The sequence below is a fragment of the Ochotona curzoniae genome, unplaced genomic scaffold (assembly GCF_017591425.1).
Source record: "Ochotona curzoniae isolate NIBS_2020 unplaced genomic scaffold, NIBS_Ocur_1.0 contig_2404, whole genome shotgun sequence".
Lineage (NCBI taxonomy): Eukaryota > Metazoa > Chordata > Mammalia > Lagomorpha > Ochotonidae > Ochotona > Ochotona curzoniae.
The window spans coordinates 7,749,576-7,764,420 of NW_024465451.1; the positions used below are offsets into that span (position 1 = coordinate 7,749,576).

General features: G+C 51.1%; 1 protein-coding gene across 2 annotated transcripts in view; it reads right to left on the bottom strand.

Moving 5' to 3' along the window:
• INPP5B (inositol polyphosphate-5-phosphatase B) overlaps positions 1 to 14,561 on the bottom strand; it is a 69,240-nt gene extending 54,679 nt beyond the window's left edge. Inside the window, exons 1-7 of one of the 2 annotated variants that reach the window (XM_040974246.1) lie at positions 14,557 to 14,561; positions 13,364 to 13,421; positions 12,606 to 12,700; positions 9,835 to 9,932; positions 9,648 to 9,677; positions 8,399 to 8,509; positions 5,464 to 5,604 (exon numbers count right to left, since the gene is read on the bottom strand). In XM_040974246.1, coding sequence (XP_040830180.1) covers positions 5,464 to 5,604; positions 8,399 to 8,509; positions 9,648 to 9,677; positions 9,835 to 9,932; positions 12,606 to 12,700; positions 13,364 to 13,420 — 532 coding nt within the window. In that variant the 5' untranslated portion in view covers position 13,421; positions 14,557 to 14,561. Of the gene's footprint in view, positions 1 to 5,463; positions 5,605 to 8,398; positions 8,510 to 9,647; positions 9,678 to 9,834; positions 9,933 to 12,605; positions 12,701 to 13,363; positions 13,436 to 14,556 lie in introns of those variants that run through there. The other variant, XM_040974245.1, reaches the window with a different exon arrangement.
• Between the last annotated feature and the right edge of the window lie 284 nt (positions 14,562 to 14,845).

Sequence of the window (14,845 nt, forward strand, 5' to 3'; positions counted from 1 at the left end):
CCACTTCCCATCCAGCTCCCTGCTTGTGGCCTGGGAAAGCAGTTGAGGACGGACCAATGCTTTGGGATCCTGCATCTGCGTGGGAGACCTGGAGGAATTTCCTGGCTCCTGGCTCCGGATCGGCACTGGCCGTTGTGCTCACTTGGGGAGTGAATCATCAGACGGAAGATCTTCTCTATCTCTCCTCCTCTCTGTATATCCGACTTTGTAATAAAAATAAAATAAATCTTAAAAAAAAAAAAAAAAAAAGCTGAAAGAGAGGACCCAGCACAGTGGCCTAGTGACTAAAGTCCTCGCCTTAAACACCGATCCCATATGGGTGTCAGTTCTAATCCCGGCTCCGCTGCCCACCCAGCTCGCTGCCTGTGGCCTGGGAAGGCAGTAAAGGACAGCCCAAAGCCTTGGACTCTGCACCTACATGGGAAGCCCAGAAGGCTCCTGGCTTCAGATCACTGGACGGAAGATCTTCCTCTCTCTCAGCCTCTCTATATATCTGACTTTGTAATAAAAAAAAATAAATAAATAAATCTTAAAAAAAAATAAAGGCTGAAAGAGAAGTGGGCAAGAACAAACCAGAGAGGGGGGCGGGGAGGGAATGTTTGCTGGCTCAAAGGGGAAGGGGAAAGCGGCCAGTCCGCTCAGGTGACAGAACACTTCAGCATTCCAACTGCATGGGGCTCTCCAATGCGGCCACAGGCCTTCGTGAGGACCTCCTGTGATACAAGGCAACAAGCAGGGAGGACACAAAATGCTTCAAAGAGCAACAAGCTCAAGATGACTCAAGTGCAGCTAAATGGATGGTCAACAAAACCCAAGGCTTTACCCAGAAGCAACAGGCATCAAGGCTGAGGTCAGAGGAGCTGAAGGTGAGCTGTGGCAAGCAGGGCAGAAAAGGCAGGCGAGGCCAGCCTGGGCACGCCCTGAACACCATGCTGAGGAATCTGACCTTTACTCTGTAGGCGACAGGCAGTGCTGTGATATGGAAGTGCACACTAAACAGCAGGAATGTATGTCCTAAAGAGAACCCTAAGGCTCAGGAGGTTGGCTAAGGAGACCACTCTAACAGTTCTGGTTATAACAGGACACAAAACAATAAATACGGGGACTTCAAAATGTGGGCAAAAAGGAAGGCAAAGGTTAAGCCCCGGCCTGGGACCCAGGAGCCCATGCAGGATTCTCTTGGTATACAGACTGCTTCACTTCTGATCCAGCTTCCTGCTAACGTGCGGGAAAATGCCAAAGATGGCCCAAGGACTTGGATCTGTCCACCCAGGTGGATGACCAAGAAATTGTTTCTGGTTCCTGGTTTAGCCTGGCCCACCCCAACTGCTGTAGCCATTTGAGGAGTGAACCAGTAGGTGAAAGATCTCTGACTATCTTCTCCCTTTGTTGTAACTCTGCCTTTCAAAGTAAAATACATAAATCTTTGAGGCATGTTCTGTGGCATAGCAAAGTAACCTCCAACTGTGGCACCAACATTCCATATGGGTGCTGGTTTGAATCCTGGACACTTCTAACCCAGCTCCTTGCTTGGCCTTGGGAAGCAGTAGAGGTTGGCCCAACTTCTTAGGACCCTGCACCCACGTAGGCGACCTTGAAGAAGCTCCAGCCTCCTGGTTTGGGACCTGCCCAACCCTGGATGTTGTGGTCATTTAGGGAGTAAATCAGTGGATCAAAGATTCTCTGTGTGTCTCTCCTCTCTCTGTAAAATTTGCCCTTCCTATAAAAATACAGAACTCTTTAAACAAACAAATAAATAAATCGTTAAAATAGCAACAAATATTTTGCATTTCTGAGGCCAGCACAGTGGCTCAACAGCCTAATCCTCTTTCCCGCTAGCACCAGCATCCGGTTCATGTCCTGGCTCCACTTCCCTCCCAGTTCCCTGCTTGTGGCCTGGGAAAGCAGTAGAGGATGGCCCAAAGCCTTGAGACCCTGCACCTGCAAGGGAAGCCCAGAAGAGGCTCCTGGCTCTTGGCTTCAGATCAGCATAGCACCAGACATTGTGGTCACTTGGGGTCGTGAATTATCAGATGGAAGATCTTCCTCTCTGTCTCTCCTCCTCTCTGCATATCTGACTTTCCACTAAAAATAAATAAATCTTTTTTAAAAAGAATTCCAAACTGTTCTCACAAAGGGAAAAGAAAGGTTTAGGGACCCTCCTGCACTAACACCAACAGGTTAACTGGGCAAGGAATGAAAACGGAGAGGGGAACAACAAAAGGAGGAAGAAAACTGAGTCCAGTTCTCCTTTGTTGAAAGAGACCAAGTGACCTGAAATAAATGAATTTGCTTAGGAGCCTGCGGGGCTTCCCACAGAGATAGAAGCAGTGGGTGATATTTAATTTCTAGGGTACAGAAAAGCAAAGCATTCACTCCATGCCAAAGCGATCAGCTGCTCGCATAGGTTTTACTTATTAAACCGACAAAGCCAGAGGAGAAAAAAAACAGTGTTAACCGAGGGGCTATTTTCTCACATTCTCTCTGGTCCCTACCCTAGTAACATAAGTTGCTCTTCATGTCAGCCTGAGATATAAATAACATCCATTTCCTTTCACAGGCCGCATTCTCTAACGTTCTGTTTTCTGGGTCCAGGGAAAAAATTACTCATAACATTATCAGCATTCTAAATTTGAGATACTACAAAGCTGGCTCACTTTGAATCAACCATGGAATTTAAAAAAAAAAGGCACTTCAAAAGATCAACTTTCATTGGCCATTACTATGTGGTCCAACTAGCCCAGAGATGTCCCCCATGGGACTTTTAGGCAGCAGGTTCATTTCAGGTTCACAGCTCAGAATCCTCCAGAAAACAGACACAGGTGTTTGCATGTTTCCAGGGTGAAATGCAGGTGAGGCACTTATGGGAGGACTTGGGGAAGTTCTAAGCCCCAGTGGTGTCTTTCCGGACCACAGCATCTTCAGTTAATTGCAAGATGGAAATAATGAAACACTACTCCCACACAAAACTCTTCTTTTTTTAAGAAAAAAGCCACACAAAGTTAATGGGAGTCAAGTGAGAGGCTGAAAAAGCTTCGGCCTACAACACCCATTGGTCTAGTGTCCATACAGGGGCTTAGCCGTGGAAATGGACCCAGTCAGAACAGACTGCCTCCCCGGCACCCAGCAGCACCACATCCCAGCTCCTGGGCACCAGTCGGAACCTGAATTCACAGACTCCAATCTGAAAAAAGCGGCAGTTCATGTGTCACCAACCCCTACCTAGCAGGCCCTACCACTCCAGAAATCTGTAGGAAGAAAAGAATGGATATGTTGGAGAAATCCCCCAGGCGCCATCACCCGTGGCAGAGGGGAGCAGTGAAGACCTGCTTCACCTTGCCCCCAAACACCTAAGCAATCAAGGTCCTACTGCCCTTGGCTCACCAAACAAGAACCCTTGGCCCCACCTGCTCCCTCTGGACCAATCCTAGACTCTTCAGCAGACTGCCATCCCATGGGGATGCCTTATTCCTCCTACTATACACAATGCAGCACTTTTTAAAGTTATTTATCTATCTGAAAGGCAGAGTGAAAGAGAAATCTTCCTGCAGCAGCTCCCTCCCCACCCCCACCCCACCCAACAGCGGAAAGGACCAGGTGTGAGCCAGACAGCAGACACCAGCCAGAAGGCCAAGGATGTGGGCCATGCTCTGCACATCCTGCAGAAAGCTGGAGCAGCAGAAGATACCTGGGCCTCGAACCTGCACTCCAACAAGGGATGGTGCTGTGGTAAGGAGTAGCTTAACCCACTGCCCTCCAGCGTGTAGAATTTTGAAGCAGATTTTGCCTCGGGTTAGTTCTGCAGGCTGCTGAGAAGTGGTCATTTTGATCACATGTGTAAAGAAAGAACCAAAGCCCTTGCATGTTTCCCAGCAGACTAAGTCCACTCAGAGAGGACCCTCATAGCAACGGGCACCGGGTGCCATGCTCAGCAATTTCAACAGAGGTGGTTTAGCAGCTCCCAGAGTAAGTCCACTGACTACAGGCATGATCATGGGGCAAATTCTTTTACACTAAAAATCGAGACAAATTATTTATTCTTCTGCAGTAATTGATTGGTTTTTGGTTAGAGAAAGGGAAGATTCTTGAGACCCCTGCCTGATCCTCACCCAGAGGCAGACAGCTGGGTTTTCAGAGCAGGCTGTCCTGATGTCCCAGGCAAGTCCTCCTCCATCAGCAGCCTGGCTCCGGGATGCTGAGCTGCCAGGTGCGGATCACAAAGGCAACAGGAGCACATGGCTTTCCATCTTCACCTCTCCCCGGTCCCTCCCCCCCACACACACCACCCACCACCACATTCCAGAATGCAAGGGGCGCTTCAAGTGCAGCCGCAGACAAACCCAAGATTGTCACCCGGCAGGTGCTTTTTGAAGCGCGCCTTGAGATAGCAAGGCACGGAGGAAGTCCTGGGCTGAGGAGGCTTCCTCTCCTACCAAGTTGTGCAACACGCTACTTCTCCCCGCCCCTCCTCATTTCCAAGCCTTGTAAGAGCGAGAGTGGAAGGCTGGCTCACACTCAACCACCCTGACAGCCACTTCATGGAAAAGAACTGAGAAAAGAGGGACCAATGCGTGTCGGTGGCTCTGCGACATGCGCCCATCCCGGGACTTCAGAGGCGCAAATACGGGGAAAATCCCAGGTCGGCCGCCCTCCCCAGACACCGGCTGACCCCAATTTCAGCGCTCCGCCTCTCATACTCGCAAAGACAGCTTTCTGCTTGACAATGGACCTTTGTCCTGCCCAGCCTGACCCACCAGGGACTCGGTGCATGAACACCTGCACCTGGAACGGCCTCCAACGTCATTTACCACAGGGTGGCAGGCTGCCAGGGCGCCCCAAAGTACACCCCACCCCACGCTGCGGGGAGCGGTCCTACGGCGTGCACACCCACACCAAACGCGGACGGACGGGGCGGCTGAAGTCACTCAGCCCAGCGGGCGACACGAGACCCCAGAGCTGGCTCGACCGAAAGCCGGCAACGGGACGTCAGCAGAAGTCTACAGTGTCAGGGTCCTGGGGGCCCCCCACGGCGGCCGCCTGCCCTCCTCATGCCGGCTGAGAACAACATCCCCACAGAACTGCAGCCCCACGAGTCCGCGCGTCCGCAAGGCCAGGACCGCGGGCTTGGCCTCGTGCATCCACTGGGCCACACCGCAGGCCCGGCTCTCCGCCCCAGGCCCACATCCCCAGCCCAGCTTCCTACCGCCCGCAGGACCTGCAGAGTCGCGCTCGCGTGAGCCGGAGGCGGCAGACATTTCCCTGCCAGCTTCCTCAAGCGTTTCATCCCGCCGCCCGCCCCCGGCGTGCACCACCCGCCGACGGACCTGCCCTCGCATGCCCCCTCCACCAATCGCAACTCTGTGTGCGCCTTGGCCCCGCCCCCAAGCACAACGAGGCCCGACCCCCTCGGGCGGAGAGTGTCCTCCTCCAATCCCCATCGCCCTCTCTGAGATGGATACCTGCCTTCGCCAATGGTCGCGCACCCTGGCCGGGTATCAGGGTTCGAGTTCCAACCGCGCGGCGTGGGCATCTCAGGCTCGGACTCTGCGCACCTGTAGCGAGACAGCCACTGGAACTCGGGATCTGGGGTCGCAGGGTCAAAGCCTGAAGCAGAAACAAGAATCGCAAACTCAGCCATGGGCTTGAAGAGCCCGCTCCACCTCCGCATGGTTGTATTCTCTGGAAAGTCTCCAAGCAAAATAATCAATATGAACATAAAAGGTCCTGTCAAGGCAGAGGCAACTCCCTCCCCACCCCGATTCCTGCGACCTCATGGAAACTACCTTCTAAGGTCTGCGGCTCATTTGCATGGACTGCCGAAAGATAATTTGCACCCAGGCAAACTTATCTCCTGTTTCACCAAACTTTTGAAAGCACCTGTGTAATGCAATCTCCTTAATCCTCACAGCAAACTTCACGAGGTAGAGAACTTATTAGAGGTTAAGCTTCAGGTTATAAAGGGGGAGGGGAGAGAAAAGGGAACGACTCCCACAGATGCCAGAGATAACATTACTGAAGAACAAGCTCGGTTCTTTCGGGACTCATAGGCTCCATCTGCAGCTTGCAAACTCTCCAAAGAAATACCAACTCCGGAGTGCCTACTATGAGATGTATTCCAACCAGTCCTCTGACTTGCTCTCGAACACATTACCAAACCCTCCCCCTCTAGAAATTCTTGAGCTTCTGGGGCCAGTACTGTGTCAGAGCAAATTAAATTGCCACCTGCCACACCAGCATCCCATTTAGGATTCCCAGATGCTGCACTTTCCATCCAGCTCCCTGCTAAGGCACCTGGAAAAACAGGACCGTGGCCCAAGTGCTTGGGCCTCTGCATCCGCTTGGGAGACCTGGAAGAAGCTGCTGGCTCCTGGTTTTTACATGACCCAGCCCTGGCTGTTACAACTATCCAGGGAGTGAACCAATGAAATGCAGCAAGAGAGAGACACACAGAGAGGATATGTGTTTTTCTCTGTTTCTGTAACTCTGCTTTTCAAATCAATAAAATGAATCTTAAGAAACAAAAACAAAAAAAAAAAAAAAAAAAAGAAATGTTTCTTCTAGAGCCACCAAGGTCTGAGTCAAGTCCAGGTCTGACTCCAAGCCACTTGCTAGGAACCCTGGTGCTTTCTTGGGGATGGGATCCAAATCTAACAGGAAATTCATTTAGGTTTCATATATGCTTTATTTAATCCTCCAGAGGAAACTATATGACACGTTGAGTAATTTGTGAGTGTGACCAAGTTCCATGATGTGGAATTTTCTAATTGTGGAGTCACGTTGCTGCTCAAAAAGTTTTAGATTTTCGATATTGTATTTTTGGATTAGGAATGCTCAACCTGTGACTCTAGAACCACTCCTCCTTAAGACTATTACATGCAAAAGTCATTCTTTTTCTAGATTCATTTATTTTACTTGAAAGAGTTACAGGGGCAGGAAGGAGACAGAGATTTTCCATCCACTGGTTCATTCTCCAAATGGCTGCAATGGCCAGAGGTGTACTGGTCTGAAGTTGGGAGCCAGGAGCTTTTTTCAGGTCTCCCATGTAGGTGCAAGGTCCAAGGCCTTGGGCCATCCTCCAAAGTTTTCCCTGGTCATTAGCAGGGAGCTGGATGGGAAATGAAATAGCACTTGAACCAGTGCTCATATGGGATGCCAGCACTGCAGGCAGAAGACTAACCTGATATGCCCCACACCAGCCACAAAAGTCATCCTTATTTTAGAATTTGGAGGGATTGGCCTTGTAGTGTAGCCAGTAAAACTTCTACCTGTGGCGCCGGCATCCCATAAGGGCACTGGCTTGAGTCCCAGCTGCTCCACTTCTGACCCAGCTCCCTGCTAATGTGCCTAGAAAAGCAGCAGAAGATGGCCCAAGTGCTTGGGCCCCTGTATCCACATGGGAGATCTGGATGAAGCTCCTGCCTCCTTCCTCCTGGCTTAGCTCCTTCCTCCAACCCAGCTCTGGCCATTGTGGCCATTTAGAGAGTGATCCAGCTGAGAGAAGATATCTCTCTCTATGTTGCTTTCTGTCTGTAGCTCTATATTTCAAATAAATAAACAAATAATCTTTCTTTAAAAAAAAAGTCAGTGATATATATTTTCCCTTGTTTACAGAATAAATTTCAAACTCTAACCAGTCACTCAAGGTTCTATAATCTTGCTTCTATTTCCTTTTCTCTCAAAGCCACTTCACATCCAAAGACAGTTCCCTGACTGGCACTCCAGGTGAAACAGTTGGAGGCCCTAGAGGTTGAGGCTACACAACATAAGGCAGCCCTCCCCCTACTCCTTCAGAAACAGGATGTATACTTGAAAAGAAACAGTTAGTATTGGGGATAAAAAAAAAAAGTGCTTAAGCCACAGCACCTGGTGGCTTGAATTTGCCTGTGCGGCAGCTGATCTTCCACAACACACAAACCCTCCTTTACCTTCCTAGCTGATCTCCGATTTAAACAAATTCTAGCCTATCTGAGAGGCCACTAACCTCCACTGCCAGGCCATAACAAGACCATGTTGTCAGCTGCCTTGGAGCACAGGGCAGGGTTCAAGGGCAAGAGAGCCTATAGGGCAGACTCCCGGGGTGGCAGGGAGAGAGAAGATGGGTCTCTAGAAACTGCTGACCCTGCCAGTCTGCAAAAGATGCTGTGTCACAGTTATTGCACCAAGTGCAGCTCTGCCCAGAGCCAGGAGGGCAAAGGGACCCGGCTGTAGTTCATACCCAGGTCCAGACACTAACTAGGAAAGCAAACACAATGGTTGGCTACTGGCCTAGAGGCACTTCTGCTTCATGCAAACAGCTTTGAGATGGCATGGAAATTATGGAGTGAATCCCAATGGTGAAAAGTCAACTGGAGTGTGTAGTGCAGTGCCCACCTTCCCAGGGAGTTGGGGGTTTACCTACCAGGACAGGCCCTGGCAACTTCCTGGAGGAACGTCCTGGTATGTGAGCCGAAGGGGAGCTGGAATACAAGGCTGAGCTCTGCTGTGTCCAGCTGGACAGTGACATCGGAGCCTGCATAGAGGAAGTAGGATGTGAGCCCTTGGCCACCAAGAGCTCAGAGCTGGTGTGCATCTTGAAACAGGTGTTTCTAAAATAGAGAATCCCAACCCAGGCTCCCAAGGCCCACTAGCACTGAACTGGCTGCTGTTGGGACAGTAAAGGAACCTTCACACCCTCCATTCCAAATCAAAGCATCCCCACTCTGGGGGGGGGGGATAGACCAAGGCTAGGCAGCAGGCATCCCACTGCACTATTGCATGGAATTGGAAGACAACAGGCTCTTTAGTGACATGAAAAGTACAAGGAAGTGGACAAAAGGCGCTGTCCATCAGTCAGTCTGTTTGAGTATGCCAAGTACCAGGAGTAAAAATGACAAAGAGAACAAACAAGGCCTGTCTCAGGGAAGTTGGAAGTGGAAGGTACCCTGTGCACAGCAGCACTCAAAGCACACATGCCAAGATGACGGCTAAGCAGAAGCAATCTAGCCGGGTGACTAAGTGTGGGCTCCAGAGCCAGGATGCGTGAATTCTGGCAACACCCAATATGGAACTTGTTCATTTCTTCAGGCCTCAATTATCCTGTCCATAAAATGGAGATGAGAACAGTGATAAACACAACGTGATGTGCGAGAAGCCTGTAGTACAGGAACCACCACAGATCACCACTGATTAAATTTCTGTTTCTATTACTATTATCATTATTATTGGCTAGCAAAAACCATTCAATCAAAACTGTCAAAGCACTGGCAGTAACAGAACAACAGGGATGAGGAAAGGCAAGGAGAGAGAAAACGTGTATCAGGGAGGTACCCACACTTCAGGGCTTCAGCAGAGGCTTCCTAGGACGGGAAACGTGTGGCCTGAAGCTCTGGAGGAGGGCTAGGAGCAAGTGGCTCAGGTGGACATAGGTGTGAGGCTTTGAGCAGGCAGGATTGGCGGGTGCAGGGGTTCTGCAGTGAGCCCGTGAGGTTTGGGCGGATGGAAGTGATTCCGAGGTCACTCTGCGCAACCCACAGGGCAGAGAGTGATGGAAGAAGAGGATGGGCAGGGGCCGCATGCTGTAGGGTCTTACTTGCCACAATGGTAGGGGGAGCAGGAAGCTCTGATGGACCCCCTTCCCCAACTGGGACCCAAGCGAGAACACCACTCACCAAGGATATACATTTCACCATCTGGGGACACTGTCAGGAAGGAAAATGAGAATTTCCTTGGCGACTGAGCATCCCAGCCCCCAAATCACTCCCACTCCCACTGCCCACCCCTCATACACAAAGGCAGGGACACCCTGGGGGAGAGGGCCCAAGGAGAGGGACTCGTACCCCTCTACCCCTGTGGCACCTTCTTCCAGCGTAAAATCCCGAGAAACTGGCACTATCTGGTCCAAAGAGACATCATCCCCGGTGATGGCCATCCTCCGGTGTGAATACAGGAAGAGTCTAAGGACAGGAAGCAGAGGTAAGGACAGAGTCCACTGACTGTCCCGCAGGCCCATCCCAGAGGCCTTGGGCCACTCAAACAGCTGCCTTGGCCTCCAGCTTTGTGCTGTTGATGCCCTGGCCAGGCACACTCCACTTGCCATCTCTACTTGCTGGCCAGAACCGTTCTTGCATGCAGGTGATCTCCTTTGTTAGGAAAACAGACCTAATGTGTCTACAGTGCACTCCATCACTGTGTGTGATGGGAGCAGCATCTGTTCTCCGAGCCTCAACTTCCCCATTGGTAGAATGCAGTTAGTGAAGTTAACGATGTGTAAGGCTTTGGCCCAGTGTGATGGCTCAACTGACTAATCCTTCTCTAACACTAGCATTCCATATGGGTGCCAGTGCATGGTCCAGTTGCTCCCATCCAGCTCCCTACTTAGAACTTGGAAAGAAGGAGAGGATGGCCCAAGTCCTCAGGTCCCTGCAACTGTGTGGAAGAGCTTTCTCTCTGTCTCTTCTCTATGTAAATCTGACTTTCCAATAAAAGTGTGTGTGTGTGTGTGTGTGTGTGTGTGTGTGTGTGTGTGTGTAAGGCTCACTGCCCTCAGCTCTGAGATGTTGAGATCCTCTTACTGGCTTCGACAACTGTATCATGCAGTATTTGCTCTCTCTATCTTTGTGTAAGATGCAAGTGTCAGTATGCAAAAGTTCACTGAGCACTTTCTACGTGCCTCATGGTGCCTTAAAGGCCTTACAGGTGCGGACAAGCATTAGTCTGGAAAAATAGCGATGGAGAAAAGCTTATAACCACAGGGCTGGAAGACAACAAAATTTAAAGTAGTGTCTTAAGCATCTTTTAAAATTTTTCTTATCAATTAATTAATTTGAAAGACTGAGCAACAGAGAGAGGCAAAGAATTTCCATCCACTGGTCACTTCCAAGGTAGCCACCACAGCTGGGCATGGGCCAGGGCAAAGCCGGAAGCCACGGACGTCATCGGGGTCTCCTCCATGACTGGCAGGGGTCCAATCACGTGAGCCCTGACCTCAGCCTCCCTGAGGAGCTGGGAGGCTGAGGTCCAGTATGAGAGGTGGGCATCCCAAAGTCTTAACCACTGTGCCAAAGGAAGGGTAAGCTGCTGTTGTGAAACCTGCATCCCATATCAGAATCCTGGTTCAAGACCCAACTGCTCTATTTCTGACCCAATTTCCTGTTAATAGCCTGGGAAGGTAGGGAATAATGACTCCAGCACGTTGTACCTGTCATGTATATGGGAGACCTGGATAGAGTTTTTGGCTCATGGCTCTGATCTGGCCCAGCCCTGGCTGATGTGAACACTTGGAGAGTCAACCAACAGATATGGGAGATCTCTCCTTTTCTCTATAACTCAGTCTTTCAAATAAATTCTTTTTTTTAAGATTTATTTATCTTTTAAAGATTTACTTATTTTTATTGGAAAGGTAGATATACAGAGAGGAGGAGGAAAAAAGAGAGAGGAGGAGAGACAGAGAGGAAGTTCTTCCGACCGATGGATCACGCCCCAAGTGGTTGCAACAGTTGGAGCTGAGCCAATCCAAAGCCAGGAGTCAGGATCTCCATCCTGGTCTCCCACATGAGTACAGGGCCTCAACAACTTGGACCATCCTCTGTTGCTTTTCCAGGTCATAAACAAGAAGATGGATTGAAAGTGGAACAGCCAAGACTTGAAATAGCATGCAAATGGGATGCCAGCAATGTAGGTGACGGATTAGCCTGTAATGCCATCACACCAGCCCCCAAATAAATACATATATTAAAAAAAAATCTTGGTGGGCCTGGCACAGCAGCCTTGTGGCTAAAATTCTCACTTTGAATGTATCAGGATTCCATATGCATGCCAGTTCATATCCTAGCTGCTCCATTTCCTATCCAGCTCCCTGTTTGTGGCCTGGGAAAGCAGTCAAGAACAAGCATTGGGATCCTGCACCTGCATGAGAGACCTGGAAGATGCTCCAGGCTCCTGGCTTTGGATTGGCTTAGCTCTGGCCATTGTAGCTACTTGGGGATGTGAATCAACAGATGGAAGAACTTTCTGTCTGTATCTCCTCCTCTCTGTAAATCTGAGTTTCCAATAAAAAATAGTCCTTTAAAAAAAAAGAAGATCTGGAGGTGGGAGGCCAGCACAAAGGCTCAACTGGCTAATCCTAACCTATAAGTACCACATCCCATATGGACATGTGTTCATGTCTCAACTGCTCTGCTTCCCATCCAGCTCTCTGCTGGTGGCCTGGGAAAGCAGAAGAGGATGACCCAAAGCCTTGGCACCTTGCATACACATGGGAGATCCAAAGGTGTTTCTGGTTCCTGGCTTCAGATGACCTCAGTTTCAGCCATTGTGATCACTTGGAGAGCAAATCATTGTCTGCAAGATCTTTGTCTCTTCTTCCTTCTATACATCTGCTTATCCACTAAAAATCAATAAAGCCTTTTTTTTTTTAAGTGGACCAGAGCGATAAACTGACTCCTTTTGAGATCCTGTGAGATAAAACATGTGAAGGACTGAGAACATAGCGGTCTGTCTGTTCTCATCAGAACGATCATGACTCTATGAGACAGACCCTGGCCCAGGGCAAGGACTGCAGTCCAGCTGAAGAGCACAGAGCAGAGTTAGCCCAAGGCCCCTGAGGCAGCGATCAGCCCCTCACTTACGCGTATTCCTGGTGAGCAGGATCTGGGCGAGAACGCACCAGCCCCAGGAGGCGGCTCTGCCGGCTGTCTCCTTCACAGAGCGCACCTTGCACGGCCTATAGCTCCGTCAAGGAACACACAAAGCAGGCCCGAGGCTGGGCTCTACGCATCCCGTCTGCTCCCCCTTCTCCGCCCTCCCTCGGCTGCTCAGATTCACCATAGGACCTTCTCTCTGTGAAATGGGACAATCATCTTCAATCTAGGGACTGGAGGTGCACTGCAACGAGTTAAGCTGACACCTGCAGCCTGACAGAGGAACACCGATTTAAGGGCTGCTACTCCGGTTCCCATCCAGCATCCTGTTCATGCAGTGGAACATGACCCCAGTCCTTGGGCCCCTGCCACGCATGTGGGGGAACTGGATGTAGTTTCCAGGCTCCTGGGTTTAGTCTGGCCCAATCCCGGTCACTGGGGAGGCTGTTTGAGTGAACCATTCAATCTGTCTTTCCCTCTGCCTTTTCAATAAATAAAAACATCTTGAAAACAAACCCTCCACCTTGTAGGAAGCTGGGAGGATCACTGCATATTGAAAGCACTTGCCATGCTCGCTTCAGCAGCACATATACTAAAATTGAAAGCACTGGCAGAGAGTCCAGGGCTAAGGAAACACTTGGTAATTACTACCGTGACCACCCAACAGCTCCAAGATGGGAGGCAAGTGGCCAGACACCTTGCACTGACTTCCCAGAGCCCAGGAGCTCAGGAGCCAAGAAGGATACGATGATGCAATAATCGTTGTCCAGCAGAGTCTCCTGGATGGCCACAGACTGGTCCATGCTTGTGCCCAAGGAGCCAATGCACCAGGGGAGGGCAGACGGCAGCTGCTTCGGGTCAAGAAGCTAGCAATGCGGTGATGGAGTTTCCTGGGAAGACTGGGGGGGAGATATCAAAGGCTTGTGTGGAGGAAGGTAAGGACAGACCCTCCTCTTCCTCCTCCTGCAGTTTGAGAGGGCCACAGCCTCACTGTCATCTGCTGTGACACTCTTACTCTGCCAGGGCATCCAGCGCTCTGCCTCCCTTTGCAGGGAGAAGGTGTGGGTGTTGGCATCCGGTCGGGGATAGGGGCTTCTCTGTCCTTTCAGGAAGAGAAGGCCCCCTCCTGGAGTAGGAACCCAGTGCTGTACCTACTTTCCTGGCAGATGGCAAAAGCATCCCGTGGCTCCTGGCCTTTCATGCTGTCCAGAGGCCCGTTGCATCAGCCACAGAGTGGGGTGGGGGGGAGGCTGTCTGGCCTGAAGGCCACAGGATGCGGAAGAGGGGGAGCCCACCCCTGTTCATCCACTCCCTCTTGCCCAGCCCTGTCCTGGCTTTCCTGCCCACACCTGCTGCCAGCTCCTTGCTATTGCCGCCTACCTTCTGAGCTGTCACTTCTGGGCGTGATGGGAACACCGCAGCCGCGGAGCCAGGCTGGCGACTACATTTCCCAGCAGCCCCCAGCGTCAGCTTGGTCGGCGGGCCTGCAAGTCCCAGCATGCCCCAGTTAGCCTTGGGGGTGGAGGTGCCCCATTAACCCCTTAGGCCCTGGGGCGCGCCAGGGTCCCTACTCTGGGACGGTTCAGTTTTGAATGCGCTAACTGTCATTCGGGGACCCCTAAGTTAAAGAGCCAAATTTCCCTTGCCCCGGGCCGGGAAGAAAGATGGTCACTTTTACCTTAAAGGGAAGAAAAATAATACCTTCCTATTTTCTGAATTTCGCCATCAGCTCTCACAGAAGAGGACCGGCACTGGCCAAATAAGTCTCCGGCCCTCCCCTGTGACAACCCAGTCCTAAAGCAAGAGTCTAAAGCCTCCCGCTTCCACGCGGAGAAACCCGGGCTCAGAGGCTGAGGGAAGTGACCAGGACCGTGGCAGTGGGGGGCTGACTCCCGACATTTACAGCCTCAGCCTGTCCGTCTCCTCCCTCAGCTCCCACCTGACCCCTGCCTCCAGGGGATGGACAGGAACACGCTCTGGGCAGTGCTGTGCCTTCCACACGCACTGTGGTGACCTGGAACCAGGTTAGTACAGGGCCTCGGGGAGGGGTCACTGCCTGAGGGGGGAAGGGACTTTGCTGGTCTCCCGGCCCATCCCCACCCTACAACCTGTTCCCTCTTCCTCCCAACCCCTAGCTTTCCCCGTAGTGTACCTGTGGCTGAGATCTCCTTTTGGGCCTGAAACTTCCCCCTCTAAGGTAAGAGGGTCACTCCAGACAGGCACAAATT